Source organism: Eumetopias jubatus, unplaced genomic scaffold, assembly GCF_037043125.1.
Source record: "Eumetopias jubatus isolate StellerSeaLion01/CBP00866 unplaced genomic scaffold, mEumJub1_p1.0 scaffold_6, whole genome shotgun sequence".
NCBI lineage: Eukaryota > Metazoa > Chordata > Mammalia > Carnivora > Otariidae > Eumetopias > Eumetopias jubatus.
The window spans coordinates 9542613-9562886 of record NW_028274812.1 but is presented as its reverse complement, the minus strand read 5'-3'; the positions used below and the strand labels follow the sequence as shown (position 1 = coordinate 9562886).

Genomic DNA, 20274 nt, shown 5'->3' with positions numbered 1-20274 from the left:
AACCCAAACATGCAAACAAAAACAACCCACAAAAAGTGAGGCAGTGATTTTGCTGGTATTATTTGTAAATATCCATACAGCATAACAAATGTGTTTATTTTGCCATTAGTCACGTTTCAGTATTAGAGGACTAAAATTCTTGCAATAATAGCCAGCTAAGTTTCTGGTATGTAATGCTTTGTGTATCCGCTCAGCTACTTAACTGCTCTGTTTTTTTAGTCCTAAATACACTTGGCCTTCTAAACAAATTGAGGTGATGAGGTTTGCCAGAAACCTCAGCCCCTTCTCCTCATCCGTCAAGCGTCCTGGTCCTTGCTTGCAGGTGCTGTTTGGCACAGCTGACGGGCAGGTGATTGTCATGGACTGCCACGGCAGGATGCTCGCCCACGTCCTCCTACACGAGTCTGATGGCATCCTCAGCATGTCCTGGAACTATCCTGCCTTCCTGGTGGAGGACAGCAGTGAGAGCGACACCGACTCGGACGACTACTCTCCGCCCCAAGGTAGCCAGCAGGAGGGAGGGGTGACGGTGTGCCGTACACACGGCATGCTGACTTCCTGGGGAGGGCTCTGGAGACGCGCAAGGCGGGATGGCAGAGCATCTGGGGCTCAGCTCGCCTGTCTTCCCTCTGCCTTCCCTTTTCTCAGGATCACTGCTCAGGTTGATGAAGCTCCATTGGCTTAGGTTTCACTAGACATGAAATGACCCTTTCCATGTCCCTAGGGTGTTGTGGGGCTTAGATGCTTAGCAAGAATAAAGAGAGCTGGAGATGAGGAATACTGTGCTATTACTATAACTTAATCTGTGGTGTTCCAAATCCCTAATGTCATTAAAGCCCGTAGCTTTAGTTGTGTGAGAAAAGGATTAGTTCTGCCAGTAATGCGGGCCGGTACGCTGGGCTGCCATCCGTGCCCTGTCTTTATTTTGGGTGAAAACTTCCTTTTCTCAGCTCAGAAGAACCGGTCTTCCCCACCCATAAGCCTCACAGTGGTGTTAGATTAGATCCATTGGCATCCAGTTTTTTAACATTTGAAAAGGCAGGGAAAGGTTTCGGGCTCTTGGTGTAATTTCAGACTCCAGCCTCCTTTGCCTTTGCATGTCTTTTATCCCTCAAATGTGTAAGAGGACACCCCCACCCCCACCACCACCACAGACACACACATCCACACAAAAGCAGAAGAAGCCTTTAACGGCCCCGCTGGCCATCACCGACAGTAGCATTCAGCACTGGCCTGCTTGGGGCTTTGGCTCTTCCCCAGTACTCCATCCCTCTTTTTGTTAAAGGAAAATATATTATGAAATTGTGGCAGATTAGACGTGGCCAGACTGCTACAGGACATCCACTCTCAGCCTGGACAGCTGCGTCCACGCTGTTCACCAAGCGCCCTTAATGGGCTGGACGGTTTCTCCCCTTTCCTGTGACTATGGGCATGTTCATCCTGTGAAGGGCTGGTCTGGAGAATATTCTTTAATTTTGTCCCCCAACAGCATCCGCCTCCATTGGTGCTTGGAGTGCTCTCATTTTGTCTTCTTCTGTCCCAGACGTGATATAATACAGAGACAGACACATACTCATTCAGTCATTTGTTTAAGGAGAAGATGATGTTTGCACAGGGAAGAAACTTTAGGTGGGCAGTGGTGTTTCAGGATGGGTGGGGCTTGGCGAGGTGGCGGAGAAAGTACTTCCATTTGAGACCCTTTCCTAGTAGGACCCTAGCCCTGAGTGACATATTGATCATTTCTCCAGCCTCATAGGAATAAAGTCAGTGTCTCACAACATTGGATACTTTTCAGCATACTTTTAAAACAGAACTTGACTAGATTGAATGCAGGTTTATTCAGCCCCATATATTATGGGAAGAAACAAGATCCAGAGACGAGGTTTATAAAGCAGGTTCAGAGTAAGTCCAAGAATAGAATTTAGTCCCTGGCTGCTACTCTAACATGAGCCATGGGGCAGTTTGGAGGATGACTGGGATTTGCCTTTCACATAGAAAAGGGTTTTTCTTGGTGGCCCAAGGAAGTTGAGCATCTTAAAGTGAAGCAAAGGAAAGTAACATCTGAGGATCCTCCACAGGCTCACAACCCAAGTTGGGGGTGAGCGCGTGGATGTCAGGCCAGCCCAGTCTGGACGGCTGCCAGGGATGAACTCAGCATGGGTGTGAGGCCTCCAGGGTTCTTCTGAAAGGACCCTGATTTATCCTGGCCTGTGGGAGGGACCGACTTTTACTTTTGAAACAACATGTGAAAGAATCCAGAACATGACCCATCACATCACGGCTTTTCCTTCGCATCCAAGAGTACTCCTTGAACTTATAAAGCAGAATTTTCTTTATACTGGCTGTGCACTGCAGATGTAGCAGAATTCTTTATGAGCCACATCCAGCCTTGGCCTTTCTCCAGATTTGGGGTCTGTTATGGTAAAAACTTGACAAAGAACTCAGCGTGGCAGCTGTGGCTCCTCGTTTCTTAAAATGTTCAATGAAGGAGCATTAGCTTGGAAAGGCAACTTTTCTCTGTGCATTGGGCCAGGATTCAGAAATCATTTTCATCCGTCTTTCCACCATCCTTACACATTATATGACATTAAAATAATTGATGTTTATACATCATTAGAAACATGACATATTAACCCACGGGTTAATAATCTTTTCACACATATTCTCACCACTATATGACAGAGCCCAAGGGACCCCACTTGGTGCCTCCAGGGTTAGCTGTCCCCGTCTTTCTTTGATTCCAGAGTTCTCTGGTAAGCATCCCTCTGATGGCCTTGTGGAGGTTCTGAGTGGTATAGAACCCGGCCGTATTCGGTAACATCCCAGCCCAGAGTCTGATCTACAGTGTCAGGCAGTCGTCAGGCAGTTTTTCAGGCCATCTGCAAGACCACAGCCGTGTGCCCTGGATTGGGGTCCTGTGTGCATTGCCTCCTTTTCACCTCAGCACTTTTGTCCCGGCAGACGGTCCAGCAGCGTATCCCATCCCGGTGCAGAACATCAAGCCACTACTCACCGTCAGCTTCACCTCGGGGGATATCAGCTTAATGAACAACTACGATGACTTGTCTCCTACTGTCATCCGCTCAGGGCTGAAAGGTACAGAAGGCTGCACGGGACTCCAGGCCCACACATCAGCCCTGTGTGTGTTTGCCTTCCAGTGGGTGTCCTACGCCCAGTCCTTATCCGTTCCCATCCCTCGGCAGTGACCTCTTCCAGGCTTAATGGAGTTTGTTAATGAAGGCCATTTCCTTTCGCTCCTCTGCTTATCTGACAAGTCGATACCCAGGCTTATCGTGAGGAGGCATTCCTGAAGGTCTTCATCTTTCTGTTCTTTTCCTGCTATGACAAGAGTGATCTTTCTCAGGTGTGTGGTGTTTGCCTCTGGCTGACATTATGTCTGGACAGTATCGGACCTCAGCACCTGCTGTTCCTGAGGCAGCAGACCGTGCACGGCACAGCTTCACAGAGGCAGCCATTATCTTGAGGCTCATTAAGGAACTGATGGTTGCGTGGTAAAGTTACCTCAGCAGCAGACTGTGGAGGTCCCACAGTTGCCGGACTGAGGCACTGATGTAAACATCAGCCGCCAAGTACTGACACTTTCCTGACAGATGTTATGAAATCTGTTATCTCACAAGAAAATCACTGTCTGTGGGCATTTGGTGTTCCAGATTTTGCAGTTTGAGAATATTTATTCATGTTGTGACCCTGGTGAGTTCTTTGGAAAAACGGTTCTGTCTCTTCAGGATTAAATGGTGCAATGTAGAAATTTCTGGACTGCCTCTGGTCTCAAGTTAAAGGGACTTACTCTAATCTGAATGGGAGGTCAAGGGCAAATCAGAACCTGCCATTCAACTTGCTACTTTCATTCAGAACTGGCCCTCAGACCAGAGGGCCCTGTCAAGTGCTTCTTGTCGGAATTATTCAGGAATCACAGGGGTAGGGAGACTCCAGTCCGTACACTTACCTGTGGATTGCCTGGGGTGCACCCTCCCTGCCTGCACACCCCCAAGCACTTAATAAATCTATTTTAAAACTATAGAATTTTTTTTAAAGATTTTACTTATTTGAGAGAGAAAGAGAGTATGGGCAGGGGAGGGCAGAGGGAGAGGCCGACTCTCCGCCGAGCAGGGAGCCAGATGTGGGGCTCCGTCCCAGGACCCTGGGATCGTGACCTGCGCCGAAGGCAGATGCTTAACTGACTGAGCCACCCAGGCGCCCCAAAACTATAGAATATTTTTAGAAGTTCTGCTCCTTTTATGGGTGTCCCATTTTGCTATTTCAAAACTATAATTGTAAGGAATTATTTAGCCTATAAACTCCTGAGGGACATGAACTATGTAGAAATCCCTCTTTATACCACAAATGGGCTCCTTTAGAAGCTGAGTATTTTTTGTGTGTGATGATGATGAACTTAAATTCCTTGGACTTTTCTGTGTTCTTTTCTGAAAGTTCTGACCTTTGTGGAGCTAAACTGCAGGGATGGTCATCATAAATTCTCAGATATATTTAGTAATCCAAGCTCTTCTTTTCTTCTTCAGAAATTCTATTTTTAGGGGCACCTGGGTGGCTCAGTCAGTTAAGTGTCTGCCTTCGGCTCAGGTCATGATCTCGGGGTCCTGGGATCCAGCCCCACATTGGGCTCTCTGCTCAGCAGGGAGTCTGCTTTCCCCTCTCCTTCTGCCCCCCCCACTTATGCTCTCTCTCAAATAAATAAAATCATTTTAAAAAAAAAACTATTTTTAAACTTTTAACCAAGTTGATTAATTTCATCAGAACTTGCCTCTAGTCTGGAGTTCTGAACTTTGTTCCTTACTGAGTATCTGATCAGGACTGAAAATAGCATACTTACCACTCAGTTCCACTGTATTCTTTATATAGCAAATTTTTCTAATTCTCTGCTATCTTGCTTACCTGTAGAAACTGTTTTTTTCTTTCTTGGACATACTAGTTTGTTTTCTGTCTTTCAAACTAAATTGTATTGGAGTAGTACTTCCAACACATCCCCACCAGGTGTGTGCTGGAAGATTAGGAACACATGTAAGGTGGCTTATGAAAGTAACCCAGGGTGGCCCTCCCAAATGTGCAAGTTTTTGACTTGAGTTTTATCCTAAAAATATGGTCAGATTTAGCATTCTTTTCATTGCCTGACTAGAAATCTAAATCTAATATGAAAGTGTTTTCAACCTTACACTTTCATGGGCAGACATACTTTTGCACAGAGTCTTCTCAATTGTAAGAAATTAGATGAAATTTAAGTGAGTCAATGTCATGTTAGGTGCTGGATATAGGCAGTTTCTCTCTTCTGTCTTGGTTTCAGAATATTATGAGGACTTGGTCCTACTTGTAGTATCAAGAGCAGTTTGTTTTTTTTTTTAATTCATTTGTGGGTTTTTTTGTTGTTGTTCAGTACTTTATGGGGCATGTTAATAAATAGTGGGAAGAGGTAGCCAGAATGCTGCCAAGATGGCATGTGGCAACTTTCTCCATCCACGGGAATCTATCCTACTGTAGACAGGTCAGTTGCTTGTCACATAAGGTGGACTGAAAGGGTCTCATCTTTGTTACTGTTTCAAAAGAAATATCATCAGAGAACTTTTCTAGTGAATTAACATGACTCATGGTATTTTCTAATTTATCACCATCACTGTAATTTGTGTCATTGCAAAAGAACATAGAATGGCAAAGAGCTCATAGTCCCCATGACCAGCCTCTTCTCCACAACTATCAAACTGCATTTTCATTGCAGATTCATAGGGTGGTGGGTAATTTTGCTTTGCAGATGTTTGCTGAGGAAATTCTGCCTTGAGGAAAAGTCTGCAGGGTATCCCAACTTTGGGGACTTATGTTTATCACATGGTGAACCATAAATTAGTTCACCTTATTTGGGGTTTTTACCCTTTGTTGTTACGATACTCTTCCTTGACAGTGTAGGGGAGGAAAGACTCTTCCCTCTAGAAATCTTAGGTTCTCTGACTGGGGCCCTATAAGTTAGACTGACAAAAGACAGATTGACGAGAGAAAAAATATTTAACGTGTGCATTGCATTTACCTGTGGAAGTGTTGAGATGAGTAACTCAAAGGGGTGGGTAGAACTTGGGCTTATATAGCATGTTAACAAAAGAATAATTTGTTTTTGGAGAAGTGACAAGACAAAGGGAAAGGACTTGAAGTTTCTAGTGCAGCAGATTGTGGGAAGGTAAACATATGGGCATCTAATGGAAGATAGGCCTCCTTCCTGAAGTTTGTCATGTAGAATCTCCTGGTGCCGTCTGTGGGCTGATAAGGGTCTAGAGATGTCTCCAGTGATTAACTTCTGTCCTTCCTGGTCAGAGGGTGTGGTGGGGGAGTGGGGCCTTCCCAAATTTACATCCTGCTTTTTGGCAAATAGGGAGGAGGGAGAGAGGTTTTTTGTTTTGTTTTGTTTTGTTTTTTGTATCTGTTGCTTCTCAGTTGCCTTTAGCTCAAAATAGTTTTTATGCCAGTGTGGCGTATTTCAAAGTGGCATATTCTGCTACCCTTCAAGGAAACACAATTCAGTGATGAGCTCAGAAATTCTCTGACCTAGCCAGTTCCTCTCTTGTAGTAAAGCAAGCTCTCAAAGGCACTGCTCATTTCACCTCACATTTTTCTTAAAAATCAAAGAATTTAAACCCCTAGGCTTTGTTTCTTTGTTTTACAGAATTTCCTCTTTTTGTCACTTCATAGAACACACCGAGAAAGTCAAGAGGTGGTTTTGATTTTGAAGTAGAGTGGTTTTGGACAGTGGTCCTGTCTGCTCCTGTAGTTCAGGCTGGTGGAGGTTGTACCCGTCATCCTCACTGAATACATGCTGGTGTTCAGTCCTTAGTATATTCACCAGAAGCACTGTTATTAAAGAAAAAAATGTACGTGTCATTTTACCATCACACGGTTTCCTACTTTGTGCACGTACTCACTTTCTCCCTCTCAGCACACCATCCATGTACACAAATGCAAGTACACATGTATCTAATGATTAGTAAAAAGGCAAATCATCAACATGGACATCCAAGGGACAGAGGCCCCTGTGAATCTCAGACTTCTAGCCAGCAGCGTGAGTACTTGTGGTGTTTGATAAGAGCACTGTTCTTTCTTCACTAATACTTGGCTGCCTCTTTTTGACCCAGAGCTAATACCACATGAGGGGCTCTTGTTAACACAAATGCACCGAATTTTCTCATTGCTTAATACATGTAAAATTTTGATTCTCCAGGCTTTTACCAAAAAAGATCCATAAGACTGTCTGGCTAAAGTAGAATAGTGGGACTATGTTAATTTTTTCTGTGTGTATGATATTTAAGAGACCAAAAATCCACAAACACCTCAAAATCATCAAGAAAAGGGCGCCTGGCTGGCTCAGCCGGTAAAGCATGCGACTCTTAATCTTGGGGTTGTGAGTTTGAGCCCCATGTTGAGTGTAGAGATTACCTTAAAAAAAAAAAAAATCGCCAAGAAAATTTGGTACTTTGGGAGGATGGGCCTCTTTTGTGTCTTGGAACCCCCTACATCCCTAGAGACTGACTCTGTGCTAAGAACTTCAGGAAAAGTGAAAAAAGGATTACCAAGTAAAGCATTAGTTCGTTCTTTCTGGCTTATATTTTATTTTTAAAGATTATTTATTTGACAGAGAAAGAGCACAAGCGGGGGTGGGTGGCAGGCGGAGGGAGAAGCAGACTCCCCGCTGAGCAGGGAGCCCGACGCAGGGCTCGATCCCGGGATCATGACCCAAACCAAAGGCAGATGCTTTAACCGACTGAGCCACCCAGGCGCCCCATCTTTCTGGCTTATGTTTTAAAACAAATTTTTAAAGGTTTAAAAATTATAAAATTATTACTAAAGGATTGGGCAAAGGTATTGGGGATTATTTTCTAGTCTAACATAAGATGGGCTTAGCTTACAAGAACTTTCTGGGACAGGAAGGGTTCTCTGCAGACCACGTCTAGGTTTCTGTATCCTTGTTTATGTACCCCAGTGTGGAGTTTTTTCACTTTGGGGTTGTCTGTAACTGCCTTCACTCAGCCCTCTGCTCCCTCCGTCTCTGGCTCCTGTCGGTGGCTCACTTGATGCGCAAGCTCTCACTTCCCAGGTCCAGAGAGCCGTCTTGTGCCAAGGACCACTGTCGGGTCTCTTGAGGAAGTCAGGGAGCACTGGTGACCTCAGAACGCGCTGTTGGTTTTTTGTTTGTTTGTTTGTTTGTTTTTATTTTTAAGATTTTATTTATTTATTTAACAGAGAGATTCACAGCGAGAGAGGGAGCACAAGCAGGGGGAGTGGGAGAGGGAGAAGCAGGCTCCCCACCGAGCAGGGAGCCCGATGCGGGGCTCGATCGCAGGACCCTGAGATCCTGACCTGAGCCGAAGGCAGATGCTTAACAACTGAGCCACCCAGGCGCCCCGGGACACACTGTTCTTTACGTCAGAATTGGGACTGCCCATGATGAAGGTTCAGCGGCAGTGGTCGCGTGTGACCTGCTGAGGCCCAGGCACTGCTGGCTTCTAGACCTGGCTCTGACATGCGTCCTGTCATGACCGAGGACCTTCAGGCTCCAGCCAGCCTTGCTCAGAGAGGCCTCTGAGTTGTGGATTTCAGCAATCTCTGGATGAGCCAGATAGGGCTCTCGGGTCTTAGTGGGAAAGAGATATGCTGTAAATCTCACTAGTACGAGTAGCTTGTTTGACCAGCCGGAATAAGTAAATTGCTCACGCTGGGATTAGACAAACCATTTCATAGCCATTTCTTACAGGTACGGAATGGTTTGTAGGTGGGCGTCACAATTCCAGGGTGAAAATTTCTGACAACACTCCCATCCACCAGAAGTGTTTATCTTCTTTTCTAAGCCCCCACAACATCCCAGTGAGGAATAAAAGTCAAGGGCCTCATACGCAGATATGTCCTTTATCTGAACTTTATCTGCCCAATAGTGCACAGAAATCAAATGAATGTAAACCTAGACTTTGCTCTTCACCTACTTTTTGCATCTGTAAACTCCTGGAGTCGTCGCTGGGCATGGGGGCACAAGCGGTAGACGGACAGTCCTAGGTCTGATCATCTTACCCGTGCTCTCAGAGTCTTGCTGATTTCGGAATTAGATATTTAACAGGCCGGCTTCGGCATATGTGCTTTTACCTGGTAGAGCTGTGTTTCAGGGGAGCCGCACTCCCCATCCAGGTAATAGACTCCTGTTTAAATAGAGTCTGTATCGTCTTCAGAGAAATGGGTAGCTATTGTCTTTGTGAGAAAAAGGGGAAGAGCCACCTTGTATTTGCTCAGCAGCTCTGTTTTCTAAACAGTGTAAGTTCAGGGAGGATCATGTCGTCGTGCTGACCATCTTCTTTGTGATTTCAGAGGTGGTGGCCCAGTGGTGCACCCAGGGAGACCTCCTGGCTGTCGCTGGTATGGAACGGCAGACCCAGCTTGGTGACCTCCCCAACGGCCCTCTTCTGAAGAGTGCCATGGTCAAGTTCTACAATGTCCGTGGGGAGCACATCTTTACTCTGGACACGCTTGTGCAGGTAAGGATGTGTGTCAGACCTTCACTGTATTAGTATGCTCCTCCAGCTCTGTGAAATACCGAGACTTAGGTATGTTTGCTGTAATTATCTTCAACAGATTTTAATCTCTCATTGACCTTAATTAAATTATGGAGTATAAACCAGAAAAAATAAGAGAGGAATGAGTTTTTGCCTTTAACCAGAATACTTTATTACATTCCCCACTCAAAAGAGTGGACGGTGAGTAAGCAGAGTGAGCTGGTGTTTATCATCAGTCCCAAGTAGAAGTTAGAAACTTACAGAAGTGTGGGCTGAATCTTCATTTATTTGCTCTGATTTTGTTTTTTTATGCCAACAATGTACTTTTACAACTGAACTAAATTATTAAACAGTAGGTAAAAAAGCTTAAAGATCTTTAGGAAAGATGCACAGGTAGCCCTTTCCTGTTTGTTTTTATTTCCCAGAGATCTTTAGACCAGTTCACTTGTGGTCCGGATCAGCTGTCATGGAGGACGAAATTCTCAGTCGGGTGTAGTGGAGATGGGTCTGCCAGTGATTTGAGGATTGACAGGGGTGATAACACTTTAGAGACTTCCCTCCTAACCTTACTCAGCTCTAAGAGGCAGGTATACCAGATTTGGGGAAATTTTGTAATTAGATATAAACATTCATTATTTAAATATATCTCTTTTTTATTTGTGAAAAAATACACATGACATAAAATTTACCATTTTAAATCATTTTTAACTGTACATTTCAGTAGCATGAACTATATTACATTATTGTTTAATCAATCTCCAGAATTTTTTCTTCTTACAAAACTGAAACTGCCAGTGCATTCCCCTGGAAAATAGTAGGTGCTCAGTAAATACTTGCTTGGTATGATTGATGGGTGGACAAGTTGTCAACATATGCTTTCTGTAATTCTTTCTGTTGACAGTTTGCACCGGGAGGCTCTGTGCCTTTCAGTCAGATATCACGCTTTCTGTCCCTAGCCTCACTGAAAGGCATGTAGGAGAGGATGGGAATTTCCAGCTCTTTCTGAGTTAGTAAGGCTTTTACATTTATTAGAATATTTGTGAGTTGAAGTGCTGTAACACACTGCAGGTAAATTCAGCATTGGCCACTCATTCTGTCTGACTCAGGGCGCCCCTCCTGCTGGCGTTCTGTTCCTTCTACAAGGAATGTCCTTCCCCACCATCTCAGCATGGGGAAGTCCATCCTCCTCAATGCCAGCACAGTCACATCCTTTTGTAAATGTGCCAATGATTGCAACCCCTCTTCTCTGTGAAGCATCCCCTTGGGATGTTTGATATTTCTGATAATTATTATACTTTTCTGTCTACTTGTCTTCTTGAAGTCAAAGACCATATTTTCTTCATTTCTCTGGCCGTCATTGTGCTTAGAATATGGTAGAGGCTCAGTGACCTCAACCATTGCAGACGTTTTCATCAACTGTAATGTGAAACTAACATAGGTCTTGAATTTTAACTGCTTGGGGCTCAGGGATAAGAAGAGAGCTTAGCTGATCTTCCTTTCGGGAAAAATATCCATCTAGTGTCTCAGCATTTTAATAAATTATTCTTTTTTTCATTTGAGGATGTTTCAGCCATGGAAAAAATTGCCTCATTAATACAAAGTTAAATAATGATGCTATTAAAAATCAAGTACAACATTAATTGTAGGTGGCACCAACCTAGCTTTTTTCTGTAATGATTCTAAAATCACATGTTATCTGTGCTATGCTATTCAAGTTGTCCAAAGGAAGGGACATTTTTATAGCAGGAAGGAAGTTAGGAAATTTATTGGGCTGTTTATAGAAAGAACTAAATGCAATTTAGTTTGGATAATTTATTTCCAAGTTAATTAGATTGTAGGTTATTGCGTACAAAGCCGTTGCTGGGCACAAACTTGCAGCAGCCTCAGCTTTAAAATTGATTCTCCTGATTTACTCATAACAGCAATGCTAATGGCTGAAGCCCTTATAAGGAAATATACTGCAATTTGTTTTCCTTTACTTTCTACCTGTTGTAATTGAAAATTCTGTAATTTACTTCATTAGCTGTTTCTGTGACCAGCTATAGGTAATTGCGTATCTGTTAATCTGACAACAGATTTTTAGAGTTAGCATGACGTGCTGAAGTTCACAGACTTAAGTAGTTTGGGTCTGGGGTTTTGGTTGGTTGGTAGGTTTTGTAGCTTTATGAATGTTTTTTGCATGAAAGTCATATTGGAGGGGTCAACTTATGTTCAGTAAGTTTCAGCTGTTAATATAAGATACCTGGATAAAAAATTACGAGAGAAGGGAGGGGAGGAGGTGGTGTGGACACAAAAAATGAAATGAGAGGTTGCGTTTATGGTCATTGACTCTGTACTCCAGGAGTGTCCATTAGCAAAGGTATATACTGCCCCCCTTTGTTGAGGACTCACTGTACCTATTCTTAGGAAGCTGCCACAAGAGTGCTTTCTCCCCCCTTTGCCATAAATAGATGAGGTACTTCCTGAGGTGGTCTGCTTTCAGAATACAAGAACGGTATGTTCTTTTAAAACCGAGATGTGGGTGCCTGGATGCTGAGCTAGCTTTTACTACTACACCTGAGTGGCCAAATCATTATGGCTTAACATTCAAAACTGTCCATGGCTCCAGCCAACAAGAGTTTGATGGTGACCACTCAGCCAACTTGGTCTATTTAAAAGTGAACTGTTGTAGAAGGCTTTTTCTTTGTACACACTTGTACAAACATTAGACATTCCCTTTGTACACACTTGTACAAACATTAGACATCCTCTTCAAATATTAGACATTTGAAGTGTATTTCCTCTAAGACAGAGATCATCCTACCTTCTTAGAGGAGCTGCAGAAGGGAGGGGTGGAGCTGCAGTGACTGTGGGAGGCCAGGAGGGCCCTCGGACACCCACAGGATCGGACGCGTCAGTGGTCCACATCCCTAGTCCTCAGCCCAGGGCCCTCATTGGCCAGAAACTGTGGGTTCAGACAGCCTCGTGGTGCCTCTCTTGGGACAGCTGGCTTTGACTCTTTTGTTGTCTGTTGTCTTTTATCTTGCTTGAGCAGCTTATCTTTAATATGGAAAGAACATCTTGTTTTTTATTCCTCTTAAATTTTTAGAGGACTCCATGCAACTCACTGAAGATACAAAAATAGCAACACGGTGAGGAAGCTTTCAGTGTTTTAAAATTTAAATAAACTCCCCCATCTGAGTCAGGCCTCTGCTGAAACCACCTTGTTGGAGCAGCCTTCTCTGCTCCCCTCTGTCTGAAATGACCCCCTCACTCTTTCGCAAGTCCCTTATCCCGCCCTTCTTCACTAGCTGACATGAACAGGTAGTCCTTATCTGAGGGGCTAAGATACGCATCTCTCTCCCTGTCCCACCTCAGAGTGTCAGCTCCATAAGGGCAGGGAATTTATTTTATTCAGTATCAGGCCCCAACACCTAGAACGTATCTTACCCATTGTATACAATTAACAGTTACCTGACTGACTGGATGAGTGTGTGGTATGTAGTGTATAGCAGCAGGAGGTAAGGTTGGGAGGAATGTAGCCTGTCTTCATGTGCCAGAGGGGTTGAAACCAGCCATTTATTCATACAGTCCATGTGCTGTAGCCGAGGAAGTCAGAGGAGCAGACTACCCTGCTACCCTCACGTGGCTCAGCATCAGACAGCAAGATAGGGAGATCCTTGAGAGGACAGCCTGACTGTGTGTTGGCTAACGCCACTCACCAAACATCCATACATCCATACAGGTAGCATCTCTCTCCAGCTGAGTAATACCTCTCCTTGTTCCGTCAAACTCACCAAAGCACTCGATTTCTGCCACACCGATGCTCCCTGAAATGTAGCTCATTTTCTTGTCCTTTTGCCTTGGATTTAGACATGCAAAGTATGTGAACTTCCCTACACAAATTAAGATTTGAATGTTACCAACTTCACAGTTCTAGCCATTGGTTCTAAAAATAGTCATTTTGTGTGATTTGAGAGAGAGATTAAGTCCACAGATTTACAGCTGAGTTTTTCCCTAGCAGATAGCAGCTGTTCAAACAAAAGCATTCATCTGTGGGAGTTGTGTTAGTGTGCACCCTTATCTTGTTCCAGGTTTACTGGAATTAAACATTCAATACATTTCTCTTCTGTCGCGAGTCCTGGCTGGTGGGCAGTTCTTAGGGATGACGGCACTCTGTGGGCGAGGGCTGTGGGCAGGCAGGCCGTGGGTTCGTTCTCTGCTGGCACCTCAGATCCTAGGGGACGGAGGGCAGAAAGCACTGATTGGGAGGCAGCTGAATTGACACACCCCACACCCCATGTCTGCGGGCATGTGCGCTTACCTCCACTTTGAATCTTGTTCTTTCCAAACAACAGGACATCTGTAAGGGAGGGCTTTGTAGGCTGAAGTACCCATAAACAGCACAGGAAATTTGGCACCAAAAGGAAATGAGACTTCAGAAAAGTAAGATGACATATAAAAATGGTATAAAAGTATTTAGAGAGGTATAAAAGGATTTCCTGTGTGGTTTCTTATTTGTTGATTTCCAGCTCTGTTGAGTTGACATGAAGGTTCTGTAAATGTCAAGTATACAAGTGTGGATTTGATACACTTATGTATTGCAGTAGAATTGCATCATAAGATTCACTAACACCTCCATCACAACACCTAATTACCATTTCTTTTTTGTGGGAAAAACATTTAAGATACAGTGTCCCTTAGCGACTTTCAAGTACATAGTAGAGTCTTTCTACGGGCTTACAGGACTTAGAGGTACCCTGCGGTCATGGCCCCACTGCCGCCCTCCCCCACTCAGTGGGAATTACAGTAATCAATTTCCTCACATCAGAGAGACCTTAAAACCTTCAGGCAAGAAGATCAGCTCTCACTATCTGTAAATTCTTTATTTTTCTCATATAGCCTTAAAATTTCGTGTAGAAAGGTACCAGTATTTATTTTGCTACTTTATCATCCTACGTGGAGTATATGCTGAAAAAATAACTTATATGAAGCATGTGTTCCCCCCTTTACTGAAACAGACAGTTGCTGATGTGGACAAGTAAGTGAATGCTCACCCCAAACGCTGTGCTATAAATCCCTGTTGATATTCTTGGTACTTCCCGGTCACCTTGCTCCGGGTAACAGTTACCCCTTTGAGATCCCGCAGGTATCACGTCCTCAGGCCGCTTACCTCCCGCCCTTTGCTCTGGGTTCCGGTTTTCACCCGTTCCGGCCCTATGAGTCCTCCTTGCGGAGAAGTCTGTCCTAGTGGATGCCATGCGCAGAACAGGAGCACGGTCCTTCCTCACCTTCCAGACAGGCTGTCTCTGGCTGTCTCGTGCACGTAACAGCACTTCTTGGCTAATTTATTCCCACTTTTGGGCCCACGTGACCTGCAGATTCTTTTCTGCCATAGCGAATCATTCTGGTCATTGTCCATTTGCTGATGACACAGCCTGTTTCTCCTTCTATTTGCCTCTTCTGCAGACATGTTGTCCAGTTTGTTTTGGAGTCAAATTGCCTTGACCGAATGGATTACGGGGACAATTTGGGTCTCTTACTTCGCGACTGACAGTTCAGTTTGTGGGGCATTTGGCATTCTTTAGGCCGTGTGTAGTGTATGGACAGGAGAGGAGGAAGCACCCGGGCAAGGAGCACAGCCATGGGGCTGAAGGAAGTGGGCGAGAACTGTGGCTCTCCTGGGTACCCGCTGTAGCTTAAGCCCTCCAAGCGCCGGGTTCCTGGGCTTCTGGCGAGGTAGGTGAGAGTAGTGATCCCTCCGTGGCAGAACTGAAAGGACTAAATGGACTGCTGTATGTGCTTGTGAGGCTGTGAGAGGGAGAAGTTTCGTCCACCTTGAAAGTCTGTGTAAGTGGTTTAAGTCCCTTTGTACAAAGATATGAGATACATACTTATCATATGATAGTTTTATGTAAGATCCTCCCAAAACATGTTTTAACTGCTACTATGAAAAGCAGAAGGCAGGAGCACAGAGGGGCCAGGAGGACAAATGTATAACTGCACTTCGGGCATTGATGATAGCAAAGGAATTTTGTGTGTGTTATCTGCTTTGTCTCCAGTAGTGACTACGGCTTACTCTGTGAGGTTGGCCCCACTTGCGGGATCCTCTTGTAAGGAGGCTCATCTGGAAGTACTCTGGAGGCCCGCACACTTGAGTTCCAGGCTCCGTGGTCCTCCTCCAGGGGGTCGCGCCTGGGGGGGTCCCAACCTGCACTGCCTGGGCTCACAGAGATGGATAGAGAAGATGGAGTATCTTCAGCCTTGCATTTTGTTTTGAAGTTGAAACCAGGATTAGCTGACCCTGGAGGCTATTTTAAGCAAGTGTCTTCATCTGTTCCTTTTACCTTTATGTTTGTCACTGAAGTGCTGTGAAAATTCTGCTCCTGTCACTCCTATGACAGATCTGACACCCCCACTTCTGATCTTTCCAGCCCCTCAAGACCTCACTAAATTAGAGCCCCATCCAGCTGGACAGGAATGAACTGATTCTCCAGTAGCTTCCCCGTCACAGCCCTCTGTGTCCTCCTTTCTTGGTGTATCTTACTTAGCTGGCACCCTGGAGCCTCGGAGATTTTTCAATACAACTAGTTTCTGACTTGCATATTTGGAGTTAGCCTACCTTTCAAAGCAGTGGTGGTGGCCCCAGCCCCCACAGGAACTGTGTGTCCTCTCCCTGGAGAGCTGTCTGTTTTCTTCTTCTGGCCCGTAGCCAAGGGGGGACCGTGATTCAGGGACTGTGGGTTATAGCCTATGATAGGTCTCGGAAGTACCTCTGGCATCTTCCCTCTCCTTTAATCCTCACAGCTCCCATTTTACTCCTGAGAACATGGGAGACATCCTGGGGTTGTAGACTAGTTCCCAGGTCACACGACATGAGACTTCAGACCAGCGTCAATTTCACTCTGAAATGCTCCTTGTCAGGACTGAAGGGAAGGGCCATCTGGTCTACCTCCTCACCACCTCCCCAAGCCACAGGAACAACCACCAGTTTCTTGGGGATCCAGATAGCCAGAGTTCAGTAAGGAATGTGGGTTACTGTACCCCAGGCTACGTGCATCTTCTGGCAGAGACATCATTATACAGAGCTAAGTTAGGTTTTACAGTACCAAATCAAATGAGATAATACACATAAAAGAACTTCGCAAAACTATTCCAGTGCTTTGTGTTCTGGCCTGGGGACCTGACTATTTTCCAATGAAAATAGTGAATTTCTGTGATATAGTATTTCATTGTCTATTACACTTTCCAAAACCAATATTCTCGGAAACTATTAGGTCACTTTATTTTGCTTGACACACCCGTGCGTGACCTCCTGTGCTTTACCACGAGAACAGAACCTAAGTGTTGCCTCCCTCACTTCCTGGCAGCGCCCCATCGTCTCCATCTGCTGGGGACACCGGGACTCACGGCTTCTGATGGCTTCAGGACCGGCCCTGTACGTGGTGCGTGTGGAGCACCGTGTGTGCAGCCTGCAGCTGCTGTGCCGGCAGGCCGTCGCCAGTGCCCTGCGGGAGGACAAGGACGTCAGCAAGCTGGCCCTGCCCCCCCGCCTCTGCTCCTACCTCTCCACCGCCTTCATCCCCACCATCAAGGTAGAGCCTCTCCACCCTCCCCTGCTCTTCCTCAGCCCCTGCCGGCTCCCCACTCCCAGAGGGCTGGCCAGGAGAGGGGCTGAGTCCGAGCAGGCAGGCCAAAGTCATGTGTGCTCCTCGGCGAGAGTACCGGGTGATACTGCTTCCGAGTGCCGTCTGTCCCTGGCACCACTGTTCCGCCAGAGACTCGCCTTGTGCAAGGGCCGTAAGCTTCCTCGTGGCAAAGGCAGTCTTGGAGGTTGAGTGCCGTGCCATCCTGATGCTCGTTCGGCCTTGTTCAATCCTGACTTTCCTGGCAGATGCTTCAGAAAAGTGGGAAACCTGTTCCGAGAAGTTTGAGTAGCTTGCTCCGTTGCCAGTTATGGGAATGGTCAGGTTGACCCCTGTCCTGAGGATGGAGCCACTGTGCTGAGGAGGGGTGACCCCCACCCCGCACTCACTGTCTGTCGCTCGTCTGGTTTTTGGTGGTGTGTGGAACAGATCTGCTAGGGGCTGTTCAGGTGCGGGTTTTCCTTTAACCTCGGGGCCTCCGCACCTTAGATTCTTGCCTGTGTTCTCTGTTTTGTATTCTCTCTCTGCTTCTGAGTGTCAGATTGACTTGTTCAGGTGACTTTTTTCTTAAAACATCAGTTTTAGAATCTGTTGTGATGTTTTTTTCAAGTTGCTTTACAATCTTGGTTGTGTACCAGGGATTCTCAACCCTGGCTGCACATTAGAAGCGCATGGGGAGTTTTTAGAAAATACACATGCCCATCCCCGCCTCCCAGAGATTCCAATTTCATTGTTTGAGGTGGGATCCTAGCTTTGGTATTTTTTTTAAAGGTCCCAGGAGATTCTTCTGTGCACCCACAGTTGAGAATCGCTGTCCCACATCACGTCGTTAACTCTCCCCGAGCTACCAGCCAGTGCTCTGTTGGAGTAATCAGTGACGTCCATACTCGTTTCTTTCCATGTCCTGGCCCTAGCCCCCAATTCCAGATCCCAACAACATGCGAGACTTTGTCAGCTACCCCTCAGCCGGCAACGAGCGTCTGCACTGCACCATGAAGCGCACAGAGGACGACCCGGAGGTGGGAGGTCCGTGCTACACCCTCTACCTGGAGTACCTGGGCGGGCTCGTGCCCATCCTCAAGGGGCGGCGCGTCAGCAAACTGCGGCCAGAGTTCGTCATCATGGACCCTCGGACGGATAGCAAATCAGGTGGGCCTCCACGCCAGAGAGACTAAGACCTCATTCTTAGGTGTGGTTGAGGAATAGTTATTCCTGACACCATGCAAAGACAGTGCCTACTTACGAAACGTGAGCCTCTGTTTTGGCTAGCGTGGAACATCCTGGAAGCTGCCCCGTTTCCAAAATTGTATCGAAGTTAATGATTCTCTAAATGTACTTTCTGATGGGTTTTTAACAGCATTCCATAAGGCTTCGTGTGACTGGGCCATGGACAGAGGAAACATCAGCTCTCTGTCAGGGGGAATCTGGCCCAGGCTTTCTGGAAACAGTAGATTCCTCTTTTAGTTACTCATCGGGTATGATCAAGGGCCTCAGTGTACTGTTGAGACCAGCTGATAATAACAGCGCGGTACCTCTCTGCCCTCCCAGAGCGAGTGATAGAATTAAAATTCTCAGACCTTCAGCCTACTCCTCAGCCTCCTGCTAGAATCTTACTTCTGCTCCTCACTAATCCACTGTGAGCTGCTTTTTAGCTGATTACCAAGGAAAACTCCTTGCTCTTCCATGACGATTTTGGCATGATGACTCACTCTGCCCTTCTAAGAACTCTCTCCTGTACTGATGTTCGGTACTCACTTGGCGTACTCCGAGTGCTCGCTGCATGCTCGTCTCTGCCATCCTAGAGTGGGGGCCTCCAGAGGAAAGGGACTTGGCTGTTTCTCTTTGCACCAGGGATGCTTGCCCAGTGTCCTAAGCTAGTGACTGCCGAGGCCTGCGTGCCCCCCCCAGCAGTATTGGCCAGCTCCCATGTGCTACTGCCCCCCCCCGCCCCCCACCCCCCGTGAAATCCTGCTGGTCACCGGCCTCCTGTGCTGCCCGCCTGTCAGTCGGGCTGCTGGAGTCCTGCGGGGCCCGTGGTGGTTGTTGGGCCTGGCTCTGTCTGAGGCCTGGACAGAGGGAACTGAGTCCTCTCTCTACCCCAGGGCCTGGCACGCACCTGACCTTGAAAGGGATTTGTTTCATGGGTGCCTACTGCTCTCCACTCCCCCGCTCCCACTGTCTCTCCCGCCCGTTAGACCGGCCTCTGCCTCTCATGTCCCTGAAGGCACGGTGACGTGCTAGTGTCACAGTGCAGTGGGCCTTTCCAACCTGGCGTGCTCGCTCACTCGGCTCACTCCGTGCAGTTGTCCCACCTCTGTCTAGTCTTTACTGTTGGTTCAGCATCCGTGGCTGCATTCTCCTGTCAGTGTCACTATGTAAAATTGAAAGCAGTAAAACTGTACTTTAACACATTGGATATTAGTCCATTTGTTTGTCTTTTGAGTCATGCAATGAACTAGTACCAAAAGCAGGGAAAGTGAGAACTGGAGGCTGGTAGGGAGGTGGGTAGAGCGGAGGGAGAGAGAAGATTGAGAAGGAAGGCAGGCAAAGTGAGGAGAACAGGAGGGCAGTGGGCGCTGACCTCGAAGGGGAGGGGAGCAGAGCTGGTGGCGATCAGTACTACCCGAGGGGGCGTGGGGCACAGCAGTCTTCTCACGGACAGAGGTCGTTGTGTCTGAGGTTCCCCACCATGTGTACAAGTTCGTAAGACCTCTCAGATTGCATGTTGAAGGGAACGGACGTGAAGAGCTTGCTTCTGTCCCAAGTGCGTAAATTCTACACTAAAAACAGGACAGAAGACACAGGCGGGGCTGCCGCGGGGCCCTGAGGCCGTGACCTCGCAAACCCCCTGCTGGCTGGGGGTTCCTGCTCCTGCTTTCTGTTGGCATCCAGCTCCCAGCAAACGCGGGCGGACTCGACTACTGGCAGTCCTCTGGGGAGTAAGATGTCTTTTTTTTTGTAATTAAAAGAATCGGAATGTTATAGGGGCACCTGGGTGGCTCAGTTGGTTAAGCGACTGCCTTCGGCTCAGGTCATGATCCTGGAGTCCCGGGATCGAGTCCCGTATCGGACTCCCTGCTCAGTAGGGAGTCTGCTTC

The 20274-nt window shown here is 46.5% G+C and overlaps 1 protein-coding gene across 1 annotated transcript in view; it reads left to right on the top strand.

Annotated features, from left to right (window-relative positions):
- Positions 1–20274, top strand: part of TULP4 (TUB like protein 4) — a 232735-nt gene that overhangs the window by 191798 nt on the left and 20663 nt on the right. Inside the window, exons 6-10 of the mRNA XM_088023816.1 lie at positions 323–503; positions 2962–3096; positions 9367–9533; positions 16901–17125; positions 18091–18325. Coding sequence (XP_087879942.1) covers positions 323–503; positions 2962–3096; positions 9367–9533; positions 16901–17125; positions 18091–18325 — 943 coding nt within the window. The remainder of the gene's footprint in view (positions 1–322; positions 504–2961; positions 3097–9366; positions 9534–16900; positions 17126–18090; positions 18326–20274) is intronic.